Source organism: Miscanthus floridulus, chromosome 16, assembly GCF_019320115.1.
Source record: "Miscanthus floridulus cultivar M001 chromosome 16, ASM1932011v1, whole genome shotgun sequence".
In the NCBI taxonomy this organism is placed as follows: domain Eukaryota; kingdom Viridiplantae; phylum Streptophyta; class Magnoliopsida; order Poales; family Poaceae; genus Miscanthus; species Miscanthus floridulus.
Window position 1 is genome coordinate 106,066,357 of NC_089595.1, and position 18,502 is coordinate 106,084,858.

The 18,502-nt window shown below is 49.9% G+C and overlaps 1 protein-coding gene across 1 annotated transcript; it reads left to right on the forward strand.

Moving 5' to 3' along the window:
* The first annotated feature begins 14,531 nt into the window (after positions 1-14,531).
* On the forward strand, positions 14,532-18,416 carry LOC136512473 (heat stress transcription factor A-4d-like). The gene is made up of 3 exons (XM_066506427.1): positions 14,532-14,772; positions 15,039-15,522; positions 16,865-18,416. Exons 2-3 carry the CDS (start codon positions 15,283-15,285, stop codon positions 18,002-18,004), a joined length of 1,380 nt encoding a protein of 459 aa, XP_066362524.1. The 5' UTR covers positions 14,532-14,772; positions 15,039-15,282; the 3' UTR covers positions 18,005-18,416.
* Positions 18,417-18,502: the final 86 nt, after the last annotated feature.

Consider the following 18,502-nt stretch of genomic DNA (forward strand, 5'->3'; position numbering starts at 1 on the left):
GACTAGACTTAGCCCCTCTAGTTGTGAGGAACCAAGGATGGGGTAACGCACACAACTCACAATCGACCCCTATGAAGGCCCAACAGGGCTCGGGGGCTCAAGACAAATGCCAGGGATTGCGACCCCGAACTCGCTAGGATCCACGACTCTGACTCGCCCGGTCCCACGGCGCGCACCGATGCTAGGATCCGCGAGCACCACCTCGTCTGATCTATAAACTAACCAACTAACTACACTTCCGACTACGCTCCAAAAAACCAGGGACCGCGACTTCGAACTCGCATCGACTCTGAACTCACGTCATCTAGCTACACTTCCAACTGTGCTCCAAAAAAACCTGGGTTTGCGACCCTGATCTCACCCCATGACTCTGACTCGCTCGATCCCACGGCGTGCATCGACGCCAGCATCAGTGAGCTCTGTCTCATCCAAGACTGACTCCCTCGCTCGATCCCACAGCACGCATCGACGCTAGGATCAGTGAGCATTGTCTCGTCTAAAACACGACTCTAACTCGCTCGATCCCACGGCGTGCATCGACGCCAGCATCAGTGAGCTCTGTCTCATCCAAGACTGACTCCCTCGCTCGATCCCACAATGTGCATCAACGCCAGGATCAGTGAGCACTGTCTCGTCCAAAACACGACTCCGACTCGCTCGATCCCATAGTGCGCATCGATGCCAGCATCAGTGAGCTCTGTCTCATCCAAGATTGACTCTCTCGCTCGATCCCACGGCATGCATCGATGCTAGGATCAGTGAGCACTGTCTCATCCAAAACATGACTCCAATTCGCTCGATCCCACGGTGCGCATCGACGCCAGCATTAGTGAGCTCTGTCTCATCCAAGACTGACTTCCTCGCTCGATCCCACGGCGCGCATCGACACCAGGATCAATGAGCACTGTCTCATCCAAAACAAGACTCCGACTCGCTCAATCCCACGGCGCGCATCGACGCCAGCATCAGTGAGCTCTGTCTCGTTCAAGACTGACTCCCTCATTCGATCCCACGGCGTGCATCGACGCCAGCATCAGTGACCTCTGTCTCGTCCAAAACTGACTCCCTCGCTTGATCCCATGGCGTGCATCGACACCAGGATCAGTGAGCTCTGTCTCGTCCAAAACATGACTTCGACTCGCTTGATCCCACGGCATGCATCGACGCCAACATCAATGAGCTCTGACTCATCCAAAACTGACTCCCTCACTCAATCCCACGACGCGCATCGACGCCAGGGTCAGTGAGCTCTGTCTCATCTAAAACTAACTGCTTCACCTGATTCCACGGCACGCATCGACGCCAGGACCATTGAAGCTTCGTCTCGTCCAAAACCCTTGACTGACTCTCTTGCTTGATCCACGGCGTGCACCGACGCCAGGATCCATGAGCTCCCTCTCGCCCAATCTCTCAAAACAACTAAAAACCACCTTGGTTGCACAACGACGCCTTGGTCGACAAAACTCTGTCTCAATGAAAAAACTCTCCCACTGACAACACAGAAACCCCCCCCCAAACGGTTTCGCCCTAACCGCCCGAGGGCTTGGGGGCTACACCCGCATGTGCGCTCGCGCGCACCCGCCAGCAAGACAAAAATCCCCCGGATGACTCTACCCGAATCACCCAGGGGCTCAGGGGCTTCTGACGGGTTCATAAACCCGGGGTCCCTCAGGGACCGGCTTCCACGCCAAGGCTCAGCCCAAGAGTCTAAAACAACAGACTAGAAGGGTGGCCCAGTCACCAACCAGAAGGACTGGCTGAAGAGGAACAACGCCCTTTCATCGGCTGCTTCGGCCCACCTCTCGGACCGGAGCGTTCACTTCAACTCCAGCCGCCACCGAACAGCCTCTCCAATCGGAAGACCTGGCCCAAAACACTACTTCCGGCTCTGACCCTGCGTCTCCGACTAGGGGTCACAGGAAACCTGCTCATCGCTCTTCTCCGACCGGCGCACTCAGAGCCGACTGGAGCCATCCGACCAGGGACGCTCGCTCGGTAGGAACCAGAAGACGTCCGGAGAAAGACAAGACAAGGCTCACAAGTCAAAACCACTATACCAAGGACCATACCCTATGTGGAATAGTACTCTGCAGCCACCCTGACACAAACAATATTGTAGGCGCCGATATCTCCCTCTACGGTATTGTAGGGGCTGCTAAAACTCCCATTCGGTAAGGCCCCCCACGTGTCTTTGGGCATCGATAGCGGTATGGGCACCAAGATTTACCGTACCGAGTGAACATAGCGAGACTCCTCACATGCCTCTAGGCATCGAATAGTATTTGCAGGTACCAACATCCACCATCTCTGAAAAAGGCAGCACGACCTCCTGTGTGCATCTAACATTCTATAGTGATGGCAACAATGTTGTAAGCGCCAACCACTATCTTGTACCCGCCGGTGTGGGCAACAAGGCTCGGAAGGCATGGGCAACAAGGCTCGGCAGCATACGTACCCTCACCCTCTCACTTGTAAAGCCGTCCCCTTCGTCTATAAAAGGGGGTGCACTTCCTCCAACAAAGAGAACCGATTCCAGTTGGCTAGAGTTCCTTAGATCGATAGCTCACAACCATAGAACTGCCAGGTTCGGACCTCAAGCACCTGGTTTGAACACTTAGCTCATAGCGAAGTTCCTGTCACTCTTGGCCCTTCTGACCGGAGCCGACCGGATCACTTGTACACCCTATCTTTCTCCTTCTCGTTTGTAACCGCACTGCAAACTTCGAGCACCTAGACTCAGAAATAAAGTCACCAACCGACCCCGACTGGACGTAGGGCACGTTGCCTGAACCAGTATAAATCCTATGTCATTGAGTGCTAGGCCACATCTGATCACAACGTACAGCAAAACTACAAATATTCACTAGTTGGTCACTTTCTGCACCGACACTTCCACTCATGTGTTTATGTGTCTATACCTTTCCTAGAGTAGCTTAGAATATATAGTTGATAGGTTTGACTACAAATTGCAAAACTTTTTTTTGCTATTTAAGTGAAAACATTAGATAAACCTTAAATGCACATCTTGCTAGTTAAATTCTTGCATATCTTAATTTTTTTAATTCAAACGGGGAGAGCTTTCCCACCACATTTTTTTTTCCAAATGAGAGCTCCAGCTAATTGAAGCTATCAGGAAGTTACAAGAGAGGAGCTAGCGATGCCAATTGTTCATGCCATTTACATCATGATCATGACTTAGGCATTGCGCCAAATTACAAAATCATCATCGACCTTAGAAATAATATCTTAATAGTTAGATTTTATATATTTATGTAGTGTCGTCATAGGCCAAAAAACTTTTAGTGACCTAATTCACCCCTTCCTCTCTTGGATCCCATGGAGCTCCCCCTTCTCCTTTCAACCTCATTGTCTTGAGAATGAGGCTATTTGGCTTGTTTAAAGAAAGAATTTATTTTCCACGACATTATGAGGTGGTTATTTTACAAAATAGTACATGTCTTTCTGCTATGCGCATCTAATCACGTTGCATCTTTCATGGTAGAAGAGCTCAAACTCTCTTAAGCATGCAGTCCCTCAAGTTCAAATTAGAATTTACTTTGATTTTGTCTTAAATCAAACTTCTTAACTTATCGAGTTTATAAGAAAATGCACCAACATCTAATTATTAGTTCTATTAAATAAATTCTCCATGAAGCACATTTTGACGGTGTGTTTATTTGAACAGGTAGATGTTGTAGTTGATAAGTCTTTTATTAGAGGTAGTTTAGAGATTTAAATATTTATTTTAAGTTCTCATATTTTAACAATTAAAATTTATAATTTTTATACGAGTTTAGATATCGATATATTTCCTCCTGAAGGGACCGTGATGCCTAAGAGAGGGGGGTGAATTAGGCAACTTAAAAATTCCAACTCTAAACTATGACCTCTTTTTCTAACCCTAGCAAAACCTATGCAATAGATAAACTATCTAGATGTGCAACTATGGTTTTGCTAGTGTGTTGCTATCTCTACCGCAAACGTAGTAAAGTAATCAATGTAATTGCGGAAGCTAAAGAGCAAGGTAGAGATATGCAAACTCCCATCGACGACTCCGGTATTTTTACCGAGGTATCGAGAAGCGTGCAAGCTTTCCCTTAGTCCTCGTTGGAGCCCATCGCAAGGAATCCCTCGCAAGGGACAAGCTCCCGGTCGGGTAACTCCGTGGATAGCCTCGGGCCTTCCCCACGCGCAAGTGGGTCTCCGACGTGCCTTCCGGCAAGCCTCTCCCGGATGCTCCCCGCCGTCTTCACTATAAAGCTTCCGGCCGAAACGCCGCGGGCCTTGTTCCCTCCGATACACGGTGGCGGCCACACCACAAACGCGGTTGGTGTGATCTCACAAGACTTCAAGCCCCTCTGATGTACAACAATGGTGCTCGCAAGCACCGAGTGATAAGAGGTATGCAAACCTCACTAAACACTAGGCCTAAACCTAGAGCAAGCGCATGAGCGGTGGTCTAATCAACCTAAGCACTTCGCAAAGCACCTACGCTAATCACCTAATGAATCATTAAGCTCTATGCAAGTGGAGATCATTAAAATGGTGTATCAACACCCTTGGTATGTTTCCTCAGCTCCACGCTTACCAAATGGCCGATTGGGGGGTCTATTTATAAGCCCCACTGAGAAAGTAGCCATTGGGGTCGAACTTCCGCAATTCTGCTACTGACCGGACGGGTCCGGTCGTCCTAACCGTTGAGCCGGCAATGTGCTGATCAAACGCTGGCCAGCATCCGGTCGCCTGCCACCGGACGCGTCCGGTCGTAGATTTGCCGCTCTGGAACCTCTCTGTACTCGATCGGACGCTGCTTCCCTATGTCCGGTCGGTTTCGCCGCCCGCGTCCGGTCGTCCAGAGCCGGTCCAGCGTCTGGTCGCCCCGATTGTAGAGCCACCGGTCCAGCGTCCGGTTGTCCGGTTGTCCCGACTGCCGAGTCACCGGTCTAGCATCCGGTCGTCCCGACTGCCGAGCCACCAGCGTCCGGTCCAGCGTCCGGTCGCCTCTGCGAGCTCGTTTCTTCGTGATCTTGTGTATGGTTTGGTTCCAATCTTCATACTTGGACTTTGCTTGATCTCTTGGGTCTTCTCTTGTGCTCCTAAGGTCTTGCTTGAGGTGTTGATCGTCGGATCATCACGTCGCCTTCGTCCAAGTTACGTCTTGCATCCTATTGAACTACAAAACAAACACTTACAAATTCATTAGTCCAATTTGGTTGTGTTAGACATCAAACACCAAAATCCAAAGTAAATGGGCCAAGGGTCCATTTTCCTTACACCTCTGTCATAAAAAGAATGCAATTTTCGTTTTAGACCTAGACAAGCGCTTGTCCAGGCTCAAAACTAAAAATGTATTTTTTTAAGACAGTGAGAGTAGATCATAGATTATGCTGATTCTTGTGCATAGGGATGGGAATGCGCCGGATTTGGTGCCGGTGGAGTAAAAACTTGCTCTCGACGATGTCCGTGATACTTGGCTACACCCATCCTTAATGAGACCCACGGGTGCAATATCACACCCACACCCGCGCTGTGTCGATAAGAAGCTAATATATAACAAAAAAATAAAAGTTGAGAGAAATAACATGTAACTATCAATTTATCAACAAAACAATGAATTAAAAGTTCACAACAACTTAAATCTAGTATAGTACATACTATGTAGACAACATAGGGCTTGTTTGGAAACATTTGTGAGCTGTTTTTTTTTTTGCCTAACACCATTTTTCAAAACAGTACAGTGAAGTTGTTTTTCTTCTGTGAATGAGTTGAGATGAAACCGGAAAACTAGTTTATCCCAGCTTCAACTGTCTCCGGTGGGCCCCAACGAGTACCTTTCTCACGTTACCCATCATGCACGTGGGCTCTTCCACCGAGGCATGCAGCGCAGCTGCCGGAGTAGCAGCCTGTTCGTTTGGTTATGGCTTGTTGTAAACGATCGTAAATTTCTAGCTGGAACAGTATTTTTCTCTCACACAAATTAGGCAGCAGTACTTCTTCACGAACCAGCAACGATATGAACCAGCCAACCGAACAGGCTGTAGGACCGGCGCGGTTGTCGGGACTCACGTAGGCGCACCCGCCGGGGCGCGACCGGCGCGGCCGTCGGGGCGAACGGGGGCACGGCCGCCGGGGCGCGTGCAGGGGCCGCCGACACGACCGGCTCCGTCGCCAGGGAGCGCGTGGCCGCCGTGGCGCGCGCGAACGTAGCCGCTGGGGCACGCACGACCGGTGCGGCCGCTCAGGCAAGGATGAGGATCGCGAGGCGTGGCCGCTCAGGCATAAAGATGGCAACGGGGCCCGATACCCGATACCCGACGAGTATTTGATCCATTAGGGGATGGGGATGGGATCAAATATTTACCCGCGGGCATCTAAATAGGCAAGAATCCATCCCCGACAGGTATAGCGGGTATGGGAACGTTCCCTGTTTATCTGTCCCCGTTACCCGTTGGGGAACCCGACTATTTGAGCTGTCATACGAGTATTAGGCCCAAAGAAGCTCAATATAGGTATTTTGACCCAAATCTGAACAATCATATATATAGTTTGTGTGTTCTAGAAACTCTAGTTCAATTTTTTTTCACCATCTCCGCCAGCAGCACAAGCACGCCTGCCTCACGAGCGCTCGTGCCCCTCGCTTTCTCAGTTCGGTCTCTCTGCCACCTTTGCTCGTCCTCCTCGCAACATCGCTCCTTCTCCTCGGCATCTCCGAGATTCCGACACTTATACCCGGGTGAAGAAGAAACGTCTCTTGCAAAGCTGCGTCCCCAAGTGTCATTGTTTATCGGGTATGCAGTACCCGTCGGGTATCTATTACCCGACCGATGCCCGACGGGTATGGGGATGGGCAAGAATCTATACCCGAGACAGTTAATGGTGACAGGGACGAGATGAATTCTCCGTAGCGGGGAAGAGAACGTTCCGACGATACCGGACGGGTACATCCCCGTTGCCATCCTTACTCAGGCACGCATCCGAGTGCGGATCTTGGTCCCGTTCGCTGGTCTAAAACTTGGCTAAAACTGGCTGAATTGTTGTGAGAGAAAAACACTGTTCTGACTGAAAAAAGAAGCCGAACAAGTCGAATATGGGGTAAGCCGAACATGGCCTTGTTCTTGGGCAGAAATCTGGAGTGGCCACACGCCTAGCATTGCCCCAGCCCCCAGGTATGTGTGCGCATGCGACTGTTTGGCCTGGTTCTTGCACTCATGGAGATGACTAGCAGCCTGTTCGGTTGGCTGGTTCGTATCGTTGCTGGTTCGTGAAGAAGTACTACTGGCTGGTTTGTGTGAGAGAAAAATACTGTTTCGGCTGAAAATTTACGATCGTTTACGACAAGCCACAGCCAAACGAACAGGCTCTAGATCTTGCTGAATTTGTTGCTTTCCTGTTGCTCCCGACTCTACAGGACGACAATGTGGTGGTGGATTGCGGTAGGAGCATGGGTGCACACACGCGGGTGCAGCTGCCGAGGCACGACCGGCGTGGCCGCCGAGGCGCGTGCGGGGCCACCGGCGCGATAGGCTCCTTCACCAGGTCCAGGGAGCACGCAGCGTTAGGAAGAAGCAATTGCAGGCGGATGCGAGTCTGGGAAGAAAGAGACAAGACAGAAGGGGATAAGGTAGAAAGAGGATATTATAGTCATTTTAATCATTTTGTTCGTTGTGCGAAGCTATTTTATCAAACAAGTCTTCAAAACAGCTTTAATTTCACTCGTAGAGCTGCCTGCGAAGCTAAAATACTAAAAAAACAGCTTAACTAGTGAATCTAATCTATGCCAAACAGGGCCATAGTCCCTACAAAACATACTATTTTTACATAGACTTGTACCAAATATTAGTTTTGGACATCCAATTTTAGATGAGAAAAAAAATACAAAAACATGTTTGGGGCTCCACGAGTCACCCGTGGGTGAAATATGACAAGCGCACGCCACCCTACATCACGGGCCCCGACCCGAGCGGATGTGACTGCCCTCCAGAGTGCGTATCAGCTGTTCTTTCTCTTTTTGTTCAACTCCATCTTTGCACGTGTTAGTGAAGTTTGAAAATACGGTCCTCGTTTTTTTAGTGAACTCGACAATGACTCCAGAAAAGTTGCTTCCAGAATCTTGAGTTTCTATCTAGTTTCTCAGCAGCAAATTTACAAAAAGGAAAATTCTATTGTCCCATCATCCATGGCCAATTTTAATCTAGCTGGAGAGTCATACTACTTGACAGTGGTAGATCCACTCTATCTACAAATTTGTCCGGAAGCTTAGAACTCAGAGTTTGGGTATGTTTGCTTTTCACCCAAATATGCCATGCATTAGTCAAGCCAAAACTTAGCAGTAGCTAATTTTTTAACCAAATTGGTGACTATGGTTTTGGCTAACTTTAGCCACTCCAAAACGAACTAATAAGATGGTCAAATGGTAAAGCTAACCAAATGAAGATCAATGTTGATGAAACATGAAAGTAACCAAAATTTAGCACGTACGTCCGCCGTTAGCACACAGGTGGTTGACCAATCAAACACACACACCCGCCCAATGATCTTTTTCCGTCACATGTTTAGTCATGTGCACCGTAAAAAGCCTCGCGCCTTTTGCATTCACAAAAATGACAGCGTATGTACGTGATACGTCGATGTGTACTCAAGCCGTACAGGGATTTCTAAATCCAAGAATTATTACCGATGACAAGATGTAGGTACTATACAGCCGGTGTCATTTATGTTCGCAGCAGTACTTTTTAGCGAGCGAACAATGTTTACCTCTCACAGTAAATCAGCATAAGCTAAATTTCAGTAAAACGAAATAGGACTACGAGGAGTAAACGACGACAAATAAAAATGGTTCTTTTTTCGTTCTAACCATGAGAGCAACAGATTTTATCATTTCTCTAATGACATTAAATTACTGCCCATCACATAGAAGTGAGAACACAGCCTCTTGCGTTACGAGTTGAATCCAATCGCCGAGGGTTCCTACGACATGCATGCCACTCGCGCGCCGCCCTTCTAGATTACCGGTAGTTTACGTCGCAGGTAGGTAGACACGCGGACGCGGCAGGGTAATTAAGCACAAGTTGCAGGATCTAGAAGACGAACTACTAGGTAATCTCGCTCGTGCAGATAAAATAAAACCCCTGATAGCCTGATCCTGGATGGCATCAGAAGTCCATGCTCATGCATCTAGAAGAAGAATGATGATAGGAACCCTCAGAAACACTCAGCAACAACCTGAACTGAAGCCGAGGTCAGCCCCCGTCCCTTCCGATCCGCGCGGTGGGTGACACCATAGCTGACGTTTTTCAGAGGCTAGCTCCATCGCACGCACAGGATTACTATTGCCATGCTTCTCAGTCTTGTAGTTGGTTCATTCTTGGGGACAAAGTTAAGGAAGAAGAATAAGAAGGGATGGCACACGCAGCGCGGACACAGGGAAGGGTACGAAGCGTCCAAGCCGGCCGTCGCCGTCGTATCGGCGTGGTTGTGGTTCTGTCTACAGATCTGCTCGTGCGTGCTCTCGTAGCCACTCGCTTGGTGATCCACGATCCTCTTTTTCCACGGCGCACGGCCGGCAGTCCGGCACCGGCGCACCGCTGAAAAGTCTCGCCTGGAATGGTCGCCCGCCGAGACCGAGCTCACGTTCACATCCTGCCCGCGATGACCCGACGGGCGACTTGCCCGGAAAAAAGGCGTCTCGCTCGCTCGCCCCTGCCTGCCACTGCCAGTAGGATCTCGTGTGTGGTGTTCAGCCGGTGCCTCGATGGGAAGATTCGGGCATTCCGCAATTAGCTTCTTGGCAGCTCCATGCCGACGCGCATGCCGCAGGGGGCGACAGGCGTTGGAAGATTCCTGCAGGCTCCTGGAGCTGACCGACGTAACTGGAGAGCGACGGTCGCCGGCGATATTTGGTCGAACGAAGCAATGCCAATGCAAGGCGCCGACATGCGCCCTGTACGCTCTCCAGTCCAGGCCAGGGAAGGGTCGGAGCACATGCGCAGCACAGCAGACTGCAGGTCGAGACGTAGACAGAGGTCGAGAGAGATGGCAAGGTTCGAATCTGGCCCGCCCGGCCGCCTGTTGCTTTTCCAGTCATGCAGACGACCGAAGGGGAGAGAATTTTTTTTATTTTTAGCACTTTTTTAAACTAATTTTAAATCTAACACTGTTTTTTCTTCTTCCAAAACTAACACTTTTGGCCGCGCCTATTGCCCTGGCGCGGCGAAACGTCTGTGCCGCGCCATGCATGGTGGCGCGACGGGAGGATGACGTGGCGTCGTCGTGGCAGGGTCTGTCACGCCACCTATCTTGGCGCGGCTGTGACGCGCCAGCGCTAGTGGCGCGGTAAGGCCCAGTAAAAGCCCGCGACGCCCCCACTGCGCCCGCCCTCGCCCTCGACCTCAGCGCACTCCGCCGACGTCTGCGCCACCGCCATTGGCTCTACCCAGCGCCGCCGCCGCCGACGCTGCCTGCGCCACCGCCGCCGCCGCCGCCGCCTCGCCAGTGTTGGGGCGCCAGCGCCGCCAGTCGGCGAGGCTGCCAGTGGCCATCTCCTTCGGCTTGGGTGACCCCAAAAGGTCCCCGCTCATATCAAGGTACCCTTTCTCGATTTCTTGTTATTATTAATGTTATTTTAGTTAGAGTTAGTGATTTAGGATAATTAGGTTAGTGAATTTGTTTATTTAGGTAGGTAGTTTTTAGGGTTTAGGTTGTGTGTTGTAGTATAGTTAAGGTTTGGTTAGGTAGTTAGGGTTTAGGTTACTGTTAGCTAGGACTTTGGGTTTAGGGATTGATTAGATATTTATTATTTAGTTAGTTTATAGTAGTAAATGTTGTCAGTATAGATACTAGTTTTCAAGGGTCGGTACTTAGTAGTGTGTGATACGGCGATTTAGATGATTTGATGAAGTTTCGTCAAATGCTTATTTTCCTAGTGAAGTTGTTTAATATGTCTATTAATGTTACTTTGAATATATACACATGCTTTCATATTGTGTTCGTATTGCATAATAAGTAGTTCAAATTTTGCAATGCTACATAATGTTAATTTGAATATTGTTAATTTGAATACTGTAACCCTTTGTTTATCAATTTGTAACAGGATGACCTCTCCCACGCAGCACCAGTTGTACCCCCTTCTCGAGGTGAAGTACGATGACCCGCACCGAGCACACTTCTTGACTGATGCCAACGCAGAGGTGCCCTTGCCTTCTTTGAGGCCCCGCACGCACACCAGGGCGCACCAGTGGGATGAGCGTTACGCGCTGTACATACGGCGTACCGGTTTCCTCGAGCTTGTCCGTGTTGCCAACTACGGTCTTTCACCCCTTAACCCAACACTACTTACTGCAGCTGTAAACAGGTGCGAGTGCCTTCATTGTACGTAAACATTCTTATAACAAATTTAAGATAACTAAGAGTCGTTCTAATCTTATAACAGGTGGAGGCCTGAGACCCACACGTTCCACCGACCTTGTGACGAGATGACCTTAACCATACAGGACGTAAAGGCTATCTTTGACCTTCGGTTGGGGGGACTTCCAGTGACATGTATAGTTGACAACGATCACTGGAGGGAGCTGGTGGCTCAGTTCACTGGCTTTCTTCCACCGAGCGACGAGGTTTCCAAGAAAAATAAATGAGCAATTTAAGCCTATTTAATACTTGCATTGCTTTCCTGTAGCCACCGGGTCTCATTTTCTTTGGTGAATTTCATGAAAAGTTCTGGTGTTTCGTCGTCGTGGATCACAGAGCGGTTTGATTACTTGAACCCATAGGCTGATGAGGCTCAGATCGACAGGTTCGCTAGAGTGTGGCTCTGGCACTTCCTTAGTGCTTTCCTATTTCTAGACGTCTCGGGCAATACCATCAGCTGGATCTTTCTTGACATACTATGCCAGCCGTGGGATAACATAGCGTCGTACAGCTGGGGCAGCGCAGACCTGGCATGGACGTATCGACAGCTATGCGTTGCCTGCCATCGCACCTCAGGGTATGCGAACTTTGGGGTTGCTCCTACCTACTCTTGTTTGGTGTTGGGAACGATGGCCCGTTGAGATGCCCTTTATTACTGGTTTTTCTATAAGTACTTCGGTTTATTATATTCTTCGAGGCAGTTACATATGATGAAATTGTTAATGGCTAATTCATTATCGTGTTCAATACAGCATTGGAACGGGCAGGATACACTGCCTACAGCTCTGTATATCTGGACGCAAGCAGAGTTAGCTAGAGGAAATGCGAGGCGTAAGTACAGGGAGTACACAGACTGTCTCGACGTCCTGACACATCACTAGGTTACGCTCTCTTTACTATCATACATGTGTCTTGTTCGATGTACACTATATCACAACCTAACTCAATTACGAAATGTCCAGGTGCATTGGTGTCCTTAGGATGCTCCAGAGCTTCAGGACTATCTGAGTCCTGTCACTAGGGATGAGTCAGACGAGTATCGCTGCAATGTTCCTCTTATTTTCTTCCACGTGGTCGGGATTCACTTGTCCATCAGGGTTTGCAGACAGTTTGGAAGAATGACAGGCTATCCACCACCGCTTTACTCCACCAACCAAGAATTGCACGGGTGCGTTATCGATTAATAACAAAGTTACAATTCAGAGGTGTATATGGTACAACTAACAATCGTTTTATTGCAGGTATGACCGTAAAAAGAGGTACAAAATCAAGGATTGGCGCGTGACACACAACGCGTGCATCCAGTTGTGGCAGGCCAGGGACCGGCAGTCGATCGATGCGGGTCCCCCACACGACCAGCACACCTTCGACGAGTACCTGCGGTGGTTTCACAGGTCTACGAGGACAAGCCCCCGTACACTGAGGAGGCGATTGACGAGGACGACGAGGAAGATGTGATCGAAGATGTGTACGACGTTACCACTAGGAACGACACACAACTACAGAGAGCCCCGCTACAGAGAGCCCCGCTTCAAAGATATATGGTAAGATACTCGAATGGTACAATTTGTTATCCATTTGATATTAAGTATGTGTACTAAAACTGTCCAACCGCGTTTTGTACCCAGGCGACACAATTGTCAATGCTATCCAACGAAGCAGCGTTTCGGCTTCACAAGTCTAGAGTACAGGGGCCAGGCGTTCTCGAGGCTTTTGTGGAGGTAAACATAAACTTGTCTGTTTCAAAAATATTTCTTTAGTGTATATGTGTTTGGGAAATACACTAATGTTAACGTTTATTCATGCAGAATATGAAGCGGAGCTGTAGGAAGCTAGCTCAGAAGTTGAGCTGCATGGACACTCCTTGGGTGGAACCCAATTACCAGGCGCGGTCGGGTGCCATGTCTTCCGGCTCTTTGAGGACACCAGCCGACTCTTCTCAGCCGGTGACAGATGCCGCTTTCGATGTGCGTACACCACCACATTATAGCGCTGGGAAGGACCCTACAAACGAGGACGACGACGACGACCCCTCGGGCTTCCGCATACAGCACCACCAGTGGGACCCTTGGCAGCAGGACGAGATCGGCATGTCTCAGCTAGGTGGTGCCCCGCTTGGTACCCAAGGAACTTCACAGGTAGTAACAAATGTAGTGTCTTTAAATACGTAGGCTCCACAAACTAACGATCATAAAGATTATAAGTAATCGTGCATATCATATACTTGCAGTGTACGAGCCGTACCCACCGACAACATGACCACACCGACGTTGGCTATACTCCCAATGTGTTGCCTATAAATCCAAAGAGACAGCTGCATCTGACGGATCCTTACACTCCTGGATCTTAGTTGGTTATGTCGAACTTATGTCGAATAAATATTATCGTCAGAAATTTGCAGATTCATGAACCAATGAAAATGTTATGTGGCAACTTGTCAACTTACGCACGGACTTTATTTATTTGCTTCATATTCGTTTCAATGCGTCGCGACAGCACTTGTAGTTGTTTACAGCACCGACAACAGCTCCCGTTCAATTGCAATTGAGGCTGGTCGGCTTCTGTCTGTGTCCAGGTCCTGCCACGCCGTGGGCTATGGCGCGGCAGACCCTGTCATGTCACCGGTCAGCGCCCCGGTCGATGCCACGTCATCCTCCCGCTGCGTCACCATACATGACGCGGCATAGACGTTTCGCCTCGCCATGACAATAGACGCGGCCTAAAATGTTAGTTTTGAAAAAATAATAATAAAACAGTGTTAGATTTAAAATTAATTTACAACAAGTGTAAAAAAAATTGCGGGGAGACCGGTCCGGCCAACAGCTAGCAACGCTGCTGGTGCCTGGTGGCTGGTGCTCACCGAGACCGAGCCTTTACCCGGGCGCGCTGGCTGGCTGGCTGGCTGGCTGGCTGGCGGCGAACTTTGACGGCCCGTCCGCCCGACCGGTTTCCCCCTTCTAGAAGCAAGCTGGGGGCAAAGGAGCCACGGAGCGGCCAACGCATCGGCCAGTCAAACCTCAAGCGCCCCATGCAACGACCAGCCACCGATGCGCCCTGGATGCGGGCGCCACCGCTCCAGCCAGCGAGAGCTCAGCCCCGTCCACCTTCATGTCCGCGTCCGCGTGGTCGTCCGAGTCCCGGTGGCACACACGACCCCCTTATAGGACCGCCGCGCGACGGCGCACGCCACTCCCCCTCGATTCATCGGCCCCTTCGCACGCTCGTCTGCCGCGCGCGTCTGAGCTGATGCGAGCCAGCGAACCGTGACCTCCATTTCCCTTCCGTGACCTCTTGCTTCATTCGTCGTCGTCAGCCCGCTTCCAGCGAAAGGCCAACGAGGAAGGACGAGTAACTAAAATAACTACTTAGGTGAGTCGACGCTGCTTCTCTTTTATATTCTTATTTTAAATTTTAAAAATGGGAAGAAAAATTCCTCTCTACTCGAAAACTTGTGCTTGATTCTTACTTAGAATCCTGACTGGAGCTGGACCCGAACCAATCGGCCGCTGCGCTGTGCCTAGTTGCTTCTTAATTTGCATTCAGATTCCTTCGTTCGCTTCTACGGCTGCGGTTGGTTACCTGTTCGCCCGTACTCACCGATCGACGCGTCTGTATCTATGTGTGTATTCTTGCAGCACAAGCAGCCCACCGGAAAACCGCCGTCGTTGCGGCCGCTTGGCGAGAATTTTTCTCTACAGTTCAGTGTGAACCTGGCGCGGAGGAACCTGACGACGCCCAGTCCATTCTGGTGGGCAAGACAGAGTTGGGAAGCGGCGTTGAGACCCAGTGAATTCCTGCACACGCACGCCCGCACGCCCATCATTAATTAGTCGGTGAGAGCGAGGGAGAGACACAGGAGGTGGAGGGACGCCGGCCGGCATGGAAGGTTCCAACTCGCACGGCGGTGGCGGTGGCGGAGGCGGGACGAGCTCGCCGCCGCCGTTCCTCATCAAGACCTACGAGATGGTGGAGGACCCGGCGACCAACCACGTCGTGTCGTGGGGCCCCGGCGGCGCCAGCTTCGTGGTGTGGAACCCGCCGGACTTCTCGCGGGACCTGCTGCCCAAGTACTTCAAGCACAACAACTTCTCCAGCTTCATCAGGCAGCTCAACACATATGTGAGTCACTCTAATCTCCGTCGCTCCATGTGTCATGCGCTTGACCCACTTCGTCTCAGATTTTGCTGTGAAGAGATGTTGCTGTTGCGCGTCGATTTTCACCATTTCGTTTCCGTCATCTTTTCTAGATGATGTGCCTTTTCCGTGGCAGTTTTGTTCTACTGTTATCGGTTCAGCTGATATTAAAGCCGGTTGATAAGCCGGTCGAAACTGTTTTGTTGTGAGAGAAAAATACTGTAGATTTTAATTGATAAGCCGGTTGGTAAGTTCAAGAGAACATAGTTGGCACCAAACACGTGCTTCGAGTTTCAGTGCTGGAAACAGAATCCGTACTGTGAACGGTCATGATGTGGCATGGCATTCAATTCCAAAAGTGGTTCATGGTTTTTGCAAGGAATCCTGTGTGCTCTGTTTCTAGTTCTTCTGTATAAGAAGCCCATGTTTTCTATTCACTTTTTCAGCATGCTCCATAGCAGCTCATCCTCAGGGTTAGAGCCTTAGAGGTGGGTCTTGGGCTGTGCCGTGCCCTCTAGGCGAGCGAGGCACGTCGGGACGTGCCGTATCGGCACGGTAAATCTTTTCTTCGGCCCAAGCATGGCCCGTGGCACGTCGGCACGTCTTCAGGTCATGTCGGCCCAAGCACGGCCCTCAAAATATCTCTGCTAGTTTTTTTTACTCGTGATATAAAAAATATATATATCTTGTGTGTACTATTTTTATGAAAGTTTTAATGATTTTTATAATTTATTCAAGAATTAGATGGAGGTAGTATAGAAAATGCTAAAAAATTGTATTGTAGAGTTATAAATGTATCCACATACCATTTTCGTGTCGTGCCGGCCCAAGCACGGTAAAAAATGTGGCCCAGGCCATGTAGCCCGCCGTGCCGAGATCCTGGGCACGGCACGCCCTTCGTGTTGTGCCGGTACGGTTCAAAATATTTTGTGTCGTGCCGTGCTAAGAGATCGTGCCATGACCATGACCCACCCTCAAATGGCATGGCCAAGTCCCAGCTCTAAGTTTCAATAAAAAGTCCCAGCTCTACTCAGGGTCATTTAGATGATTTTGCCCCGGTTCGAAACTGCTATTGCAAGTCAGCATGCAATTTTCCATGCTTCATCTGAACAAAATGCTACCATTCTCTTTTCCCTTCCGTCCTTGTGCAGCATGTTCATGTCATTGTCAAGGCAATGCCAAGACTGTCTGGTACCAAGTTAGCAAATTTAATCTACCATGGAATTGTAAAGGTTTAATTAAAGTGACAAATCTTTTTAACAGTTGGCTCCTCATGGTTTATCTGTCTATCTTCACTTTCTGCTTGCTAACTTCATTTTACTTTCAGGGTTTCGGAAAGATCGATCCAGAGAGATGGGAGTTCGCCAACGACGACTTCATAAGGGGACACACGCACCTTCTGAAGAACATCCACCGGCGCAAGCCGGTGCACAGCCACTCGCTGCAGACCCAAGTGAACGGGCCGCTAGCGGAGTCCGAGAGGCGGGAGCTCGAGGACGAGATCAACAGGCTCAAGTACGAGAAGAGCCTGCTGCTGGCCGATCTCCAGAGGCAGAACCAGCAGCGGTGCGGGATCAACTGGCAGATGCAGGCGTTAGAGAGCAGGCTGGTGCAGATGGAGGAGCGCCAGAGGAACATCGTGGCCTCCCTGTGTGACATCCTGCAGAGGCACGGGGTTGTTCCGGGCTCGACGACGACGCTGATGGAGACTGCGGCGGACCACTTCAACAAGAAGAGGAGGGTTCCGAAGATCGATTTCTTCGTCGACGACGAACCCAAGGTCGAAGAACAGCAGGTGCCGTTGTTCCTGCAGACATTGGGCGCAGCAGAGACACCAGGCATGTCTCCGATCCGCCTTTTGAATGCTGAGCCGTTTGAGAAGATGGAGCTGACCTTGATGTCGCTGGAGAACTTCTTCCAGAGGGCAACCCATGCGTCTCCTCAAGACATGTACGCTGGTGGTGGTGCTGAACCACCCAGCCCTGCTCTGAGTCTTGGCGAGATGCTCTCAGTCTCGGCACCAATGGATACCAGTATCAATCTGCAGACATCAGATTGCCAGAATCCCTTTGCTTCGACCTCAGGGCAGGACCAGTCGTCTTGTCCATTGGCGGAAGCAGAACCTCCGAGCTACGCCCAGAGCCCGACGCTGCCGATGGCACAGCTCCATGAATATGCACATAGGACAGCTGAAGTCGATATGAACTCCGACACCACAACTGGCGACACCTCACAAGATGAGACCACCAGTGAAACTGGAGGTTCACATGTGCCGGCCAAGGTGAACGATGTATTTTGGGAGTGGTTTCTCACAGACGAAGAGGGTAAAATAGAAGCAAAGGAAGATGTGAAGACTGCCATAGACCGCAGCTGTCGTCGTCTCCAGGACAATGTTGATAAGATCACTGAGCAGACGGGGCAGCTTGAATCAGCTGAGAACGACTCTTATGCACCCCGGAGTTACTGATATCACACCATCGGTGCTGATCCGTATAGTCCATTTGTAAAGCTATAGCGCTGTACATTATAGACTAGTTTAGGCCACCTTGATAGTATAGCTAGCTGAGTCTTTTCTAGCATTTCCTACTGTAAAAAAGTAAAATTATCTGCTGACCCATGTACATTATGTCCTTGCGCTGAAGTCGATTATGTAGAGCTAGATGAGCACAGGTTCAGTTATTTGCAGTCCTAAGCTCTTCCGTTGTTGTGCTTGTGTGTGTGCCCTTTCTGATAAATCCTTTGGGAGTGAACAGCCCTCTAGCCTAGTGGTTGGAGTTCCTCGGCTCAGCAGCCAGGTTCAAATCCTAGTCCGTTTTCTACCAATTTCAGATACCAAGGAGCAACCGGGGTTTGTGACAACATATTAATCCAGCGCTAGTTACACAACTCTTTATTGGATAATTTTTTGTGGCATGCATGCGATTGCAGCGCAACAAACGCCTCGGTATTAATCTAACGCTGGATG

Excerpts from the sequence above, each read along its gene's own strand:
- LOC136512473 (XM_066506427.1), top strand. The coding sequence starts at position 15,283 with ATGGAAGGTTCCAACTCGCACGGCGGTGGCGGTGGCGGAGGCGGGACG. Across the intron at positions 15,523-16,864 it reads TCAGGCAGCTCAACACATAT|GGTTTCGGAAAGATCGATCC; the intron begins GTGAGTCACTCT and ends TTTTACTTTCAG.